We start from the raw sequence: 16,264 nt of genomic DNA, 5'->3' as shown, positions 1-16,264 counted from the left end.
GGGTTCCCCTGGAGGAGCTGGGGGAGGTGTGTGTGGATCGGGAGGTCTGGGCGGCTTTGCTTGAGCTGCTGCCCCCGCGACCCGACTCTGGATAAAGTGGAAGAAAATGGATGGATGGATGGATGGGTGTGACGCTAAGAAACACAAATGTAACATTTTACAACCCCAATTCCAATGAAGTTGGGATGTTGCATAAAATGTAAATAAAAACAGAATACAGTGATTTGCAAATCCTCTTCAACCTATACTCAATTGAATACACCACAAAGACAAGATATTTAATGTTCAAAATGATAAACTTTATTGTTTTTGTGCAAATATTTGCTCATTTTGAAATGGATGCCTGCAACACGTCTCAAACACGTCTTCCAGCTATGTGTGACTGGGGTATAAGGAAAACATGGTTAAATGAACAATATGCACTATTTTGTGTACAACCCCAATTCCATTGAAGTTGGGACGCTGTGTAAAATGTAAAAAAAAAACAAAACAAAACAGAATACAATGATTTGCAAATCCTCTACACCACAAAGACAAGATATTTTAATGTTCAAATTGATAAACTTTATTGTTTTTGTGCAAACACAGTATTTGCTTATTTTGAAATGGATGCCTGTAACACGTTTCAAAAAAGCTGGGACAGTGGTATGTTTACCACTGTGTTACATCACATTTCCTTTTAACAACACTCAATAAGGGTTTGGGAACAGAAGACACTAATTGTTGAAGCTTTGTAGGTGGAATTTTTTGCCATTCTTGCTTGATGTACGACTTCAGTTGTTCAACAGTCTCCATTTTCGTATTTTTTCTTAAACTGTTGGACTATTTTTTCACGCAGTTCCTCACTCTATCTTTGCTTGTGAATGGCTGAGCCTTTTGGGGATGCTCCTTTTATACCCAATCATGCTTTCCCAGTCTTTTGTTGCCCCTGTCCCAAATTTTTTGAAATGTGTTGTAGGCATCCATTTCAAAATGAGCAAATATTTGCACAAAAACAATAAAGTTGATCAGTTTGAACATTAAATATCTTGTCTTTGTGGTGTATTCAGTTGAATATAGGTTGAGGAGAATTTGCAAATCATTTTATTCTGTTTTTATTTATTTACATTTTACACAACGTCCCAACTTCATTTGAATTGGGGCTGTAAGATGTAATCTGAATCATATCCATTTTTAAAAGTAATAATTTTGTGAGGTGAACCTATTTTATCTACAGCAATGTTAGAAAAGATTAGCTGACACTGAACCCCATGCTGAGTTACACAGTAGTGACTGTCCTCAGTGTTCCCTGGCTGTACTTTGCAGTTATTCTTCTTGGGGGGAGTAATAATGTTGAAGTCATTGTTTCATCTGTTCAACAGTCCATTCTGGATGTTACCAGACTTCATGCAATGATATCGGAGCAATGCAAACACCATCATGGAGAATCTCTCTGTATGCTACCTTTACCTACTTTCGTCTGCAAGCCAAAACAGTTCACTGGGGTGTGGCCATTACTGTGCACAAACAACTACTTAGACCCATAGGAAAGAGTTAGGTAAGAAATGAGGATTAGTGCTCATCCAAAGGACACGGCTGACTTCAGAATTAAAGATACTACATCTACTACTAAACCCTTACACCCAAAACACTATCGCATGTTTTGCAGCATACACATTCTATAGCATGCATGTCCAATCCATCTAAAGAGCATGAAAATATTGCCTGAAGTTAATTTTATATCCCCTCTAGTCCACAAATATACCAAGATTGTGCAAATATATGACAAAAACACCTATTTCTGGGTTGCCATCTTGAAAAATCGCCACCATCTTGAAAACTGAAGTGGCTAATGGCTTTTTTGTTGTTGTTGCAAAAAGTAGATCAAGAACTACCACTGTTCCAAATTTAGTGTTTGTATCACAAAATCAAATCTTTTTATAATATATGCATTTACCTGCTGCCCTATGTGGCCCAGGATTCTGTTGGTTTAGTGGTCTGAACCACTTTTGTTGTGGTCTTTGGCACTGTTTCATGGTTCATTGACATAGATTTTTTTCATTCCACCTTAAGGATTCAAATCCTGGCTGGACCTCTGTACCTGTATCCCTTCGTCAATTTCGTCAGTAGTCAAATTTTTCGTCAAATTTTTGATCCTACGTTGTCCTTTGATCTCCACATTAGAGACATTACGAGGACTGCTTTCTTCCATTTCTGAAATATAGTGAAGATTCGTTCCGTCCTGTCTATGGCTGATACTGAGACTTTGATTCATGCATTTGTCTCTTCTAGATTGGACTATTGTAATGCTCTATTTTCTGGCTTACCGCAGTCCAGGATTAGGGGTCTTCAACTGGTTCAAAACGCTGCTGCCAGACTTTTGACACAAAGCAGAACGTTTGACCACATTACGCCCGTTTTGGTGTCCCTGCACTGGCTTCCAGTTGCTGCAAGATTGGATTTTAAAGTACTGTTATTAGTTTATAAAATTGTTCATGGACTTGCACCTCCCTATCTGGCTGACCTGGTAAGCCCCTATGTACCAGCTCAGGCCCTGCGTTCTCAGGGTGCAGGACCTCTGTGTGTTCCCAGGGTGAATAAAAAGTCTGCCGGTCACAGAGCTTTCTCCTACCATGCTCCAGCTCTGTGGAACGATCTCCCGGCACACATTCGGCAGTCTGATACTGTGGAGACTTTTAAGTCACGTTTAAAGACTCCTTTGTTTTCCCTGTTTTATCATTTGTTTTATGATGTGTTTTTATTCTTGTATTCTTTTATGGTCATCTTTTTATTGTGTTTTAAATTTTTAATTCATTTTTTTGTTGTTTTATGTTGTGTGAAGCGCCTTGAGACGATTTCATCGTGAATTGGCGCTATATAACTTAATAAATTTGAAATTTGATTTAATTTAAATTTATCTATCACCTGTCCTGTCCTTTTTGTTTCATTTTATTCTACTCACTTTTAGAAAGACACCTCTCGTCTTCTCCTATGTGACTTCACCAATCAGCATTGAGTCCCACCCAACAGCATTCTTTCAGGGTTGCTCAGAAGTACACACCCCGGAGCAGAGATTATTTTCTGCCCCCAAAACAGGCTTAGAAAAATCACCTTTCAGGTGTGGTCCCTGCAGTGGTGACACATGCAAATGTTTCAGACCCTCTAAAATGGCCCCCAGGTTCCTGCAGTGGAAATGAGCCTTAAGTTTGTCACACTAATTTGCTTTGATTTTTTAGGAGGTTGGGACTGGAGGCAATTTCTGGTTCAGTGTCTTTCATCCATTGTGGAATCAATGAATACCCTGAGTGCAGCATTATAGAAGCTGAGTGAGCAATTGGAGTATCTGGGTTTGCAATTGTTCTGCATCAAGACTAAGATCCAGGGCCCATATTGTTGAAGCAACTCAAAGTCCTCTCAAAGAGCTCCTAACAGCCTAAAATTTCCTGGCAAGGAATCTTAAGCCTAAGAGTGAGCCAGCAGGTGTATGAGAGCAACTGTGAGCATAGAGGGGACAGAAACTCCTATCTTTGTGAGGAGGGTTGACCCTGTTGCTAGGTATGACACAATCCTCTAAGACCTGTGACTGGTTGTCATGGAAAAGGGAGGAGAAATGAAAAAACAACTGTGCTCCGCCCTCCTAGTCATGAATGGACAGTGAAATCAATGATCATATAAACTGAACTGCATTAAGACGTGTAATCGTGAGGATAACTTAATGTTATGATGATGAAACACAGCAATATTAAATGAATTGTCACACAGCTTGAAAATGTTTGAAAGAACATCATTCACATGCACACACACAGGAATTTACCCATGTTTGTGCATATTAAAAGCATGCATGTGTGAGTTTTAGTATGTTCATTGTGAGTACATAATATAATTGTAAATATGTTAAAAATACATGCATGACACAACAAAGTGAAAACACTTATTTCCATTGTAATGACAAAATAAATGTAATAATAAAAGAAAATAACAAAATTAATAATACTAATAAAATAATAATAATGATAATAATATTAATAGTGTGTATATGATAACAAGAACCTAAAAAAATTGTAAATAACATAAAACAGTAAATTAACATAAAATAATGTAGATTAAGCTACATCCTACATACAGAGAATATCTTTCTTTCCTCTGTGTTTTCTGCAGTCTTCTTTAAGACACTCTTAGCTTCTTAAAAGTCCTCTTTCCTACTCTTACCACTTTAGCACCTTAGGAGCTCTCTGAAGGCCTAAGGTGCTTTGTGGACAACTTTCATCTTACCAAAGGAAAATTCTAAGAAATGTCTAAGAATTCGAGGAATTCTAAGATTTTTCTAGAATAATGTTACTCTGAGCTATTTTTAGCCTTAGGCTGCTTCATGGATATGGGTCTAGGTTTCCAATATCTTCTTGGACTGGGCCGTCAGATGTGTAGCTTTATGGGGTAAACTGTGAAAATTGCTGACATTCACATATCTAGGCAGTGACACTCATGTTTCTGGGTCCTTGGCCTTTGAAAAAAGCTTATGACATCACGAGGTCTCTGGACAAAGGTGTTTGGAGATGTCCATACTTTTGCAGGAGAATGAAGGTCCAAGACTTTAGGGTCCTAGCTGTCTTACTGTGCCACCTATCTTACTGTGCTACCTGTCTTACTGTGCGGTTGTGAGACTTGGAGGCTAAGCAGTGACAAAAAGCAATAACTTGATGTGTCTATACTGAGGATCCTGTGTCAAACAAGCCATTACTTAGGGCACACCAGATGAGGCTTATCACTTGCATCATGATTGAGCTTCAGCTATAATTTGGCCATGTGACACATTTCTTTGGGTATGAGCCAGCACACAGGTGACTATGTGTTGAGGAACCCAACCACTGGAGAAGACCAAGGAGATACCCACATTTCACTTGATGGTTACTTTTGAGAAGTGGGGATGGACTGGTTGTGTGTCTGGGTGGTTTCTTCTAAGTGCAGGTTCCCACATGTCTCTACACAGACGTCAAAAACAGTCAAATGTCAAACACATCATAGTGTGGCTGTCTGGTCTTTCTGTGATTATCATTAAAAAATTACAAATAACAGAATCATGATGCGGCCAGCACGGTGGATTAGTGGTTAGCACTGTTGCCTCACAGCGAGAAGGCCATGGGTTCAGTTCCCACCTGTGGCCTTTCTGTGTGGAGTTTGCATGTTCTCCCTGTGTTTGCGTGGATTTCCTCCGGGTGCTCCAGTTTCCTCCCACATCCAAAAGCATGCGGGTTAGGCGGATTGGAATCTATAAATTTAGGTGTGCGAGTGAGTGTGACTGTGTTTGTTTGTCTGTTTGTGGCCCTGTGACAGACTGGCATCCTGTCCTGAGTGTACTCTGCCTCATGCTCTATGACTGCTGGGATAGGCTCCAGCCCCCCACAACCCTTAATTGGAGTAAGGGCCTGGTCCCACTGGGGAGAGGATTAATTGCACATGAATTGAGTATAGAAATTACAGAATCAGAATCAGAATCGCCTCTACTGTCACTGTAATTTGCATTACAATGAGCTTTGAGTGCAACTCCAAAAAGGTACTTTCTGTGGTGCGAGTAATTTTTAGCCAAATAAAAGATAGTGAAATTTAATAGTAAATTATTCATATATAGTAGTATAGGAGTATATGTACAACTAATATAAACATAAGGTAAAATAAAATAAAATAAAATAAAATGAAATGTGGACTAAGTAATGTAAAACGTAAAATATATACAACTGTGGCATTCATTGTTGTCCGCAACAAAAATGGCAAATGTCCCAGTATGAATTACAGATATACGAGGGCTGTCCATAAAGTATAGGTCCTTTTTATTTTTTTCAAAAACTATATGGATTTCATTCATATGTTTTTACGTCAGACATGCTTTAACCCTCGTGCGCATGCGTGAGTTTTTCCACGCCTGTCGGTGACGTCATTCGCCTGTGAGCACTCCTTGTGGGAGGAGTCGTCCAGCCCCTCGTCGGAATTCCTTTGTCTGAGAAGTTGCTGAGAGACTGGTGCTTTGTTTGATCAAAATTTTTTCTAAACCTGTGAGACACATCGAAGTGGACACGGTTCGAAAAATTAAGCTGGTTTTCAGTGAAAATTTTAACAGCTGATGAGAGATTTTGAGGTGATACTGTCGCTTTAAGGACTTCCCACGGTGCGAGACGTCGCGCAGCGCTCCCAGGCGCCATCATCAGCCTGTTTCAAGCTGAAAACCTCCACATTTCAGGCTCTATTGATCCAGGACGTCATGAGAGAACAGAGACGTTTCAGAAGAAGTCGGTTTCAGCATTTTATCTGGATATTCCACTGTTAAAGGAGATTTTTTAATGAAAGACATGCGGATGGGTCCGTGCGTCGGGACGCAGCCGGCGCGGTGCGGTGGCACAGGAAAAACACCTCCGTGTTGATAACCATTTGTAAAATCCAGGCGGCTTTTGATGGCTTTCAGTGGAGTGAGTATATGAGAAATTGTTTAACAGCTGGACATGTTCCAACTTGTCCTTAAGGCTTCCAACGGAGGTGTTTTTCCTGTGGCGGAGCGTCGCGGCGGCTGCGAGCCGACGCTGCAATCCGCCCGCACGTCTTTCATTAAAAAAATCTCCTTTAAAAATAAAAAGGACCTATACTTTATGGACAGACCTCATATTAATAATGTACAGTGAATATATGATGAACAATCACGGCTGTATAACGCATGTAGTGAGGAAACGGATCAGATGCATTGCAATTATCACGGCAGTATTACGGGTGTATTATGAATGCATCGCGCACATGTTGCACGTGCACGGCATCTGCATTGCAGTCATAAAAGAAGCACACTTGGGCCATCGGCATCACTATTCACACCAACAATACAGGCTCTGGAGTATTTGCTGGACTTGGACAAGTTGATTGTCGTAAAGAAGCAGTGAACAGGGCGAGTGGTGACGTCAGCAGATCGCATCAGAGCGCAGCTCTTCTGAACGATTATAACAAGAAGTTAAATCTGTTATAAACACAGGAATAAATACTGTAACAGCTGCAGACAAGAAGGAAAAAACACGCAACTGTTTTATCAAGCCTTGACAATGTAAACAAGTTAAATAATTAACTTTTTAGACGGCTCAAAATGCTTTCTGCAGCTTGTTAGCCATTCACGTGCGGGTGTGAACGGCCCAGCTGCAGCTTCCTGTGATTCAGGAGGTGATTAGAGCCGTTTTCAACAAGCAATTTGCAGAATAAAATGATTACGCCACCACGAAATAATTATTTTATATAGGCAGCATCCAACGCAGAGTGAGTGTCAGCCGGTAGAACAAAGAACGGCATCCAGCTGTGAACACAGCGCATCCGATTTGCATCCGCCGCAAATCAGATGCAAAGCAGATGTAATAAAAACGCTTTATTAGTGGCCAATCTGTATGCAGTCGCTACAACTTATTTTAGTTTGTGATGTGGACATGATGGGCATGCAAAATATCTGTTTTACAAACTGTCCCAGTCCGCTGCCAAGCCGCAAATCCCTGTCAGTTGTGGATATCAGCAGATGACGGCGAATATACAGTGCATAGATTATGTATTGAGTATGTATGGAGTACGTAAGGCGGATGTCATCCGCAGCCAAAATTTTGTGCAGCTCAAAAATCCTGGCAACGGAAAAACGTGCCTCTGCGGATAATTATGGACGGGTGCGGATGTCGGCCGACTCATACCAGCATGTTTCACGCATATTGTGGATGTTAAGCGAATATGAACCAATTTTGTGCGCAATCGATACACAAATCCTCCTAAACGCCAGTGGGACAGGGCCCTAAGCAGTTGAAGATGAGTGCGTGAGAATCATGATGCAGTACTCTGTATCAGAGGAGTTGACTTTATTAATGAGTGAACTCAGTTAGTTCTTCAGCCTAATCCTGTGTTTGGATGGAAGAATAGTTTGTGGCTCATGATGAGCTCCAGCTCAGTGTGAGTGTTAGTTTAACATCAGCGTTTTTGCTTGCCACTTGTTTACCAAAGTCTCTCCTGATGCTGCACACACATACACATGCATGTGGACACATGGGTACACACACATGCACAGGACTTTGTCTGCAGTAACAGCCTACAGCCATGCTTAGAGGGCATTTCCACTAGGAAGCCAAATCCCTTTTTCTCTCCACTCACCTGGCAGAGAAAGAAAAAAAATGATGGCAGAAAACCTTTTAAATGTAATGGTTGGTGAACAACTTTGACGATAAAAGCGCATCAGGACACAAAGTGAAGGGGAAAGAGGCTTTAAGGGTGGAAAAAAAGGATTTCATTTGCAGAGTTTTGGTTTTGTTGGCCTGTGACTTGGGGATTGATTGCAGATTGACGTGGGCAGAGAGGAAAGTAGGTGAAAAAAGGGGAACAGACGAAAGAGGGTGCAGCCATGCACCATAAAATGTCCTGCTATCTTTCCCAGGGCAGCCCGTGCTCTGTTTCTAATGAACTCATTTATTCTGTTTTGCTGGCTTTTACTTCCACCAGCAGCAAAAGACAGTCACCCTCTCCCAACGTGCTGCTTTAGGCTTTGTTGAGCATCTAGGTCTGTCATATAGAATTACTGTTGTTTACTTAACGCTCACCATCGATCAAACGAAAACCTGACACCGTCCTCCGCTGGCAGAGGCTTTTGTAATTAGCATTTCCTTCTGAAACAAAGCTGATTGCAAGTGACTGATTAAATTTGTTGTTAAAGCGTCACTATGAACATGAGTCCAAATGCAAAGTGTTTCACGGAAATATATACGGAAAGAAGCTGTAAAATAGGCTTCATATCCTCTGGTCTGCACTATAAAAGACTATAAAAGAGCAAGAGAATAGGAACAAAGGCAAAAACATCAACAGCACATTTTGCATGAACACAAAGTTGCATTCTGGTTTCGGCCAAATATTTAATCTCTCCTTCTCTCTCTCTCTTCCTCTCCCCGTTCCTTCTGCTTTCCTTCTGAATAATATGCCACTGGGAAGTGAAAAAAAATGAGAGCACAGATCCCCACTCCTCCGCTCTTCTCGGCTGCACGTCTGTGATGTCATAATCACTCACATCAAAGGCTCTGCGCTCAACACGGCAACTGTCAGCTTCCCTGGAGGCGTCATTAAAAACGAACAGAGAGCAAACCGAGCCGGGCCTGACAGAGACGCATCAAAACTTCCTAACGCTCACACCCACGTGCACATAAATGGATGCACACATGGGTGTGTGCACACGTGCACGCATGGAGGACAGTGCATTCAGGTGCATGCTCCACGAATGCAAAGACTGGTGAGGCATGTGTACTTGGAAAAACATATATAAAGTGCAGTGTCGAAATATTGACATGTTTTTGGTGAAAATCTAGAAAATCTTTGCAGCATGCATGAAGAAAAGCAGCAGAGGTGGGGGGGATGACAACCGGTACATCCAGTGCATTTGAACATCTGTCGCCAGACTGTGCCATTGTGATGAACATTCATGTTGCATGTGCTTTTGTTGCTCATCCAAGAATGATACAGAACTTCTATATAAATGCACAAATCACCACCATCCACTCACTTTTCATCGCTCTGTCTCACACGCACACACAAACACACACACATGCACATTTTTGCAAAACCTGAGGAAGGGCTAGAAATAGTACGCCGATGATGCGATTCTGTGTCTAGCATCTCCCTGTGGGTTTGTGTGTGACTGTCAAAGTGAGGCGAGAGGGAGGGGAGTGAAAGGGGGGAGGAAGGGGATGGATATTTAAGAGAAAAGCAGTGCTGCGCTCATGTCTGGTGTACAGCATGTGATAAATAGTATATGACAAGCGTGGCAATGATGGTGAGTCCCCTTTGAATTGAAATAAATATAAGGCATTATGTGTGCAAAAGTGTGTGTGTCGACGAGTGCGCTGAGTGGAACCAAGGTGCGCTTATGTAAGTATTTGCTTATAGGTTGACATGTATGACTTACCCCTGGCAGGGTCTTCTGTTCGTGCAAAGCATTCTGGGCTTTCAGAGCCGACTCTCTGGCACAGTAGGTGAGGAAGGCACAGCCTAGAATGCAGACAGAGGGAGAGTGATGTTAGGGAGAGAGGGAGAGACAGCCATGGGAGTGAGCTCCCTCAATCATCAGCGAATTTGCCCTACTGAGGTTTCAAAACCCGCAAAATCTTGCAAAACTTCAAAGAGGTTGCCGTGCTGCGAGATGTCAGTTACATTGAGAACTGCAATGAGACGCTCTGATCATACTGCACTTTAACTGCTGCACATAGACAACATGAACCTTGCAACATATAACTCTTTGTATATTGTGCCTAAAACTCTCATGAATATATTCTCTAGGTTTATAGACGTTGTTGTGTTTGTTTTATTTAAACATTTGACAAGCTCAGGTAGTTTCACAATTATTTTCAATGGGAATCACAGTGAACAGCGATCGCTTCCTGATCGTGTCGTTCTGGGGGAAAGTGAAGTTTGCTCTTTAACATCCTGCTTATTGTCCTTTACAACACTGTTTGTCCTCTTTGTTCCAGATTAATATATATAAAATGTCTGAAATACGGTTTGCGTTTATTAAATTCCACGTAGGTTAAACGTAGCAAACACGGATTATTTGGAATATTTGTTTTAGTGAGGGTCTCGTGCATGCAGCCTCTTATTAACGTGATGAAAAGCAGAAAAAAAATTACATTTTGTAGAATAATGTTCATTTGCAATTGTCATCATGTGGTTTCTCTATGTTATTTAGACTGCAGTGACTCTCTGGTGCGCAAGGGATTATGGGATATCTCAATAGGGCAAACAGCCAAAAACGCGTGCATGCACAAACAGAGGAAGCCTGCAGCTATAGCTCTGAAATGCCGTGTGCATCGCTGCACTGGGACTTCACCCGTGTGTGTGTGTGTGTGTGTGTGTGTGTGTGTGTGTGTGTGTGTGTGTGTGTGTGTGTGTGTGTGTGTGTGTGTGTCAGCATGGAAGGTTGTGCAGCATTTCAGCAACTTAACAGACTGAACGTTCTCATGTCAGCAAACAAAACTCAGATGCACGCTAAAAGACAAGAGTGTGAGAAGTAAAAATCGTGCTTTATACAGCAGTTTGTGCATTGTGTTGCAAAAGAACCACTTCATGTGCAAAACGCATTAACTTCGCTGGAGTCCGCCCCAGCATTCAAAAACAAAACAAAAACCCCCCAGCAGTTATCCATTTGTCCATCACGCTCTTCTGGCTGCTGTGACAGACATTTCCCTGACAGCTTCTCACTCTCTTTCTCTCCCCTTCATTTCTCCATCTATCTGCTCCATATGTTCCAAGACTATCCACAATCCTCAGTTTTGTTCACACCTTGGATGACATGTGGGGGTAGAGCAAAGATGGAGACAAAGGGGGAAAGGTAGAAAAAGCTGTGGGGGATACGTGAAAGCTACTCCTTCGCCACCATCTTGTTTACAGCAAGGAACATGCCGCTGTCAGGCTGACAATCTATCAATCTTCACATCATTGCTAATGAGTCACGTATCTGATAAAATACAAAGATAAATGCACGACATACTCTGTGGTTATTCGTACTCAGCATAAATACAATTTTTTTCATTTTGGCTCTTATTTTAGATGACTTGAAGTAGAACAGCCTTTCTCAAAGAGTGGTCTGCAGAACACTGGTTGTCTGTGAATGACCCCTCATGAACTGTGAGTATATTGGTAAAATATACTCAATATCATATTTTAACTTAAAAGTGTTTCTCCAAAGTCTAACACATAGTAAAATACTCTTGGAGTGGTAAATAGACCTTTTGATTTTGGATATTTGAGGACTTGGGTTGCCCACAAGATTTTTTTTTTTAAGTGATTAAGTGGTGCTTCATCTGAAATTGTTGGAGGAACACTCAAGTAGAAGGTCTAAGATTTCTATGCACAGACACAGTTTATTGAATCAGCCAAATCACAGTCAAATCAAACAAAGATGACCTTTGTCACTCATGTCCACACCTACAGGAAATTTACAATCACAAGCTGCATGTCTTTGGACTGTGGAGAGAATCCACTCTGACACTGAGACAACATGTGTACAGGAAGTCGTCAGCTGGCTTAAGAAAAGTTTTTAATATTTGAAAAAAAGGGAAAGAACTATTGAGCCACATAGGTAGCTATTGAATAACCAAAGCTGTGCTATAACCATCAGCCACTGAACATTTGAAGAAATCAAATCAGTTGTCTGAGTGGGTGGTTGCCATCCAGGACCCGAGGCAATTCCATCATATGGTGGATTTGGCAATAACTCCAGCAAATATTCCCAAACATTTTAAAATTTAACCTTTATTTAACCAGGGTAGTCCCATTGAGATCGAGATCTCTTTAACAAGGGAGGTCTGGACACCTGTAAAGTTTCTAATCCACCTAACCTGCATGTCTTTGGACGTGGGAGGCACCGAAGGGAACCCACACAAACATGGGGAGAACATGTAAACTCCACACTGAAAGCCCACAGGGGGGAATCGATCCTATGATCTTCTTGCTGTGAGGCAACAGTGCTAACCACTAAGACACCGTGCTGCCAACTTTACTTGACTTGAGGTATGAACGGGTATAACAGTAGGCTCCAGAAGAATAGTCATTACAGTGCATCATGCTGCCAAGACTCAAAACATTCAGATTTAGATGAACACTATTCTAAAGTTTCCTGACCTAGCAACTATTGGTGGATCAGCCCCAAACGCTAATGCCAGCTAGACTGGACATTTTTCCACAGTTTTTTTGAAAAATACTTTCCCTACTCTAAATTATTTTCAGAATTTCTGTCTATTATCCTGTTATACAAACATGACATAAAATGTACTGTTACTTATTACAGGACAGCTGATCTTAAGCTTTGTGCTTTTAAGATCTTCTCTTGAATAAACCCCTTTATGCAGGGGTGGTGGCCAAGTGGTTAATGCGCTTGGTTTCAGTGCAGAAGGCTCCAGGTTCAAATCCCACCCCTGCCACATTTCTCCATGCAATGTGGAGTTGCGTCAGGAAGGGCATCCAGCATAAAACCTGTGCCAATGCAACATGCAGATCCACCTTGGATTTGCTGTGGCGACCCCGAGTGCAAACAAGGGAGCAGCCGAAGGGACTTACCTCTTGAATAAACCCCTTTATTACATGGATACGATGCTACGCGTGCTCTGATTGACTGATTTCCAGTCTGATTTTTTCCATTATCAGACTGGTTACTATTACAATCAGTTCGGATCACATATCACATTCGTTACAAACCAGAAAGCAGAAAACACGATTAGAAAAACCAAGTCGGACATTAACATACTCCATAAATATCTAAACAGCATCAGAAAAAATCACAGAGATTGAAATTTTACCAGTTAACGATTGGACCATCTGCTAGCAAGTTCTTCATGGAGATGAAGAAAGCAAACAGGTCTGGCTATGAGCCCAAAACTGTCAGCAGCGTTCATATTTGAGCGATACCGTAAGTTTGTGCATATATATATATATATATATATATATATATATATATATATATATATATATATATATATATATATATATATATATATATATATATATATATATATATATATATCTAATAGCCATAAAATAAACAAATGATTAACCTTGCTTGCTCAGTTAATCATCTATCTATCTATCTATCTATCTATCTATCTATCTATCTATCTATCTATCTATCTATCTATCTATCTATCTATCTATCTATCTATCTATCTATCTATCTATCTATCTATCTATCTATCTATCTATCTATCTATTCATTGGGCGAGAGGTGAGGTACACCCTGGACCGGCTACCAGTCTATCCCAGTGTCCATACACATGGACATGTAAAGACAGATGAACAGAGAGATGAGAAAAAGACACACTGACTAAGCTCCCTCTTTAAAAAAATGTATTCCTCAAAAACTTTGTTCTTATCAAATTTCTAGAGTACCTACAACTTGAGCATAAGACCTAAATCTACAGCATAATTTTGTAGTATTGTGTATGTATTTTTGGCTTTTTGCAAGAACATAAGCCTACACAGAGAGTATGTAGTGAAGTTGGGTGGAAGGTGGGGGGCAGGGAGTGGGGGGGTGGGGGTGGGGGGGGTGGTTGTCATGCTGTAGAAACATTAAGGGCTGAGCTTTCTGAAATTATGACAGACCACTCCCTCCAAAAAGCACCAAAAGTGCAGTTTAAAGAAAGAAGCAGCTCTCACAACTTTTCCCAGCAGTGCTTTGCTTTGTTCTTTTTTGCATACTGGGAGCTATTTAGTATTGAGAGTGGCACTATGCGATGTATGTAGAGGCTGCGCACTGTGCTGTCCTCTCCGCTCTGTGTCTTTAACCCCGGGTCGTCCTGATGGTGAGACACCCGGGAGCTCCGCCTGTTGGTGTTTTTAATTAACGGGGCTCTCTCTCATTAGGCGAAGTGGGAGCTGGCCGCTGTCAGCTTGGCTACCTCGTCGTTCTCTCTGGGCCTGTTGTGTTAACGCTACATGCCGGTGCCGTCCCACAGGAGACACACACAAGCCTCAGATTCACACGCCTGGCACTCGCTTGCAGACACCCGGTATATTCACACGCATGTGGAGGAGGTAAACCTGTGTACATATTGATGCCAAAGTGAAAAGTAACAGTCAACAAACGTTCAATTTATCATCATTGTCACAAGTCAGATGCTGGCAGCCGCTCTGGTATCTGACAAAGACCCATATTGGCCCAGGAGAGAGAGAGAGATAAGCTGTTTGTTTCTGCTGTCAATGCTGCCAATTTGGTTTCCCATCACTTCAAATTCAAATCAACAGCAGTGCTGAGGGGATCTGAGTGAATGTATGTGTGAGCGAGGCACAGGAAGAAGGGCAAGAAAGCCAAAGAACGAGGGGGAGGAGGTAGAGCAAAGCCGTACAGCGAGGGATGCTCTGTGTGTGTGTGTGTGTGTGTGTGTATATGAGAGAGAGAGAAAGAGAGAGAGAGAGGAGATAAGATCATCTAGCTTCTGTGAACACCATCCCCCTGTGTCCTATACTCGCGTCTTATCTCAACCACCGCAGACACCCTAAAGGGACATACGCCCACCGAGTGGGAGAGAATGAGAGAAATATGTGCAAGAAAAAGCTGAAGATACTTATTGGTGGGGGAAGACAGACAGGAAGTTAGCAGCTTCAGCGGTAAACCCAGAATCCAGTCCTCATTTAACCTTTGTGCAGTACTTTCAACACATTTTGGTGACGCTCATCAGGTCGCACAGACCCTGGGGGTAGAACAGAGCTTTGACTGACAGCTCTAATGGATTTTTGATATTTGGAATGATGTGAAATGTTGATGTAATGGCCCAGTCACACGGCACACGACAATTCCTGAACAAAGGGAAAAAAGTAATAAAGTCACAATTCATTGAGAAAAGGTGGACAAAAGAGCTTTTACACTGAATAGCCTGTGAAGCAAGAGCGCAAAAGGGACGAAAGAGGAACTAAACGAAACCGAAGCTAACGATCTCAAAGCTTTAAATGAAACATGCCTGGAGCCACTGCTGGAGCAGTGTATGTCTGCATCTCTGAGTTCCAGGACGTGGCACTGGGACGGCGCTCATAGCGCCTGAGTCCTGGAGAAACAGCAAACAGAAGCTGTGGAGATCTGTGTGCACGTTGGTGGACCACCTGCACTGGTTCCTCATCCAGAACAAAAGAGGGATCATCTCCTTCATCATCAGAATCCACACTGTCTGACGACATGCTGCATGCTACAGCTTGCTCCAATTAAAAAAAAAAAACCTCTGGTGTGCTGCCTTGGTCACTGCTCTGTCACTGTATTATGTTACTAAGATATATATATATATATATATATATATATATATATATAGATAGATAGATAGATATATATAGATATATATTATATATATATATATATATATATATTATATATATATATCTATCTATATATATATATATATATCTATATATATATATATATATATATATATTATATATAAATTTGTAACAGAAAACTGTCAAAATGGGGAGTAAGTGTAAACAGCAGTAAATTGATCAGTCTGTGTGAACGTGCATTGACTCACATGTGGTTATTCCACCAGCTGCAGCTAATCCACAATGTGATTCTGTTATATAATCATTTGCAGTGGTGGGCACAGTTCCAATAATCCGATAACAGATAATTATCGAAGATAATGTTTTCATTATCGGATTATCTTTTTAGATAACTTTCAAAAGCATTATTGGATAAATTTTTGTCCGATAACATAGCAAACAAAGCTGAATAGCGACAAACATTTTTAAAATTTAAAATCAGTTGACCACCTACCTG

The 16,264-nt window shown here is 41.2% G+C and overlaps 1 protein-coding gene across 1 annotated transcript in view; it reads right to left on the bottom strand.

Moving 5' to 3' along the window:
- Positions 1-16,264, bottom strand: part of celf4 (CUGBP, Elav-like family member 4) — a 315,229-nt gene that overhangs the window by 230,370 nt on the left and 68,595 nt on the right. Inside the window, exon 2 of the mRNA XM_034167603.1 lies at positions 9,923-10,005. Coding sequence (XP_034023494.1) covers positions 9,923-10,005 — 83 coding nt within the window. The remainder of the gene's footprint in view (positions 1-9,922; positions 10,006-16,264) is intronic.

This window comes from Thalassophryne amazonica, chromosome 3, assembly GCF_902500255.1.
Source record: "Thalassophryne amazonica chromosome 3, fThaAma1.1, whole genome shotgun sequence".
Taxonomy (NCBI): domain Eukaryota; kingdom Metazoa; phylum Chordata; class Actinopteri; order Batrachoidiformes; family Batrachoididae; genus Thalassophryne; species Thalassophryne amazonica.
Note: the sequence above shows the minus strand (reverse complement) of the source record. Positions and strands in the feature narration are given on the sequence as shown.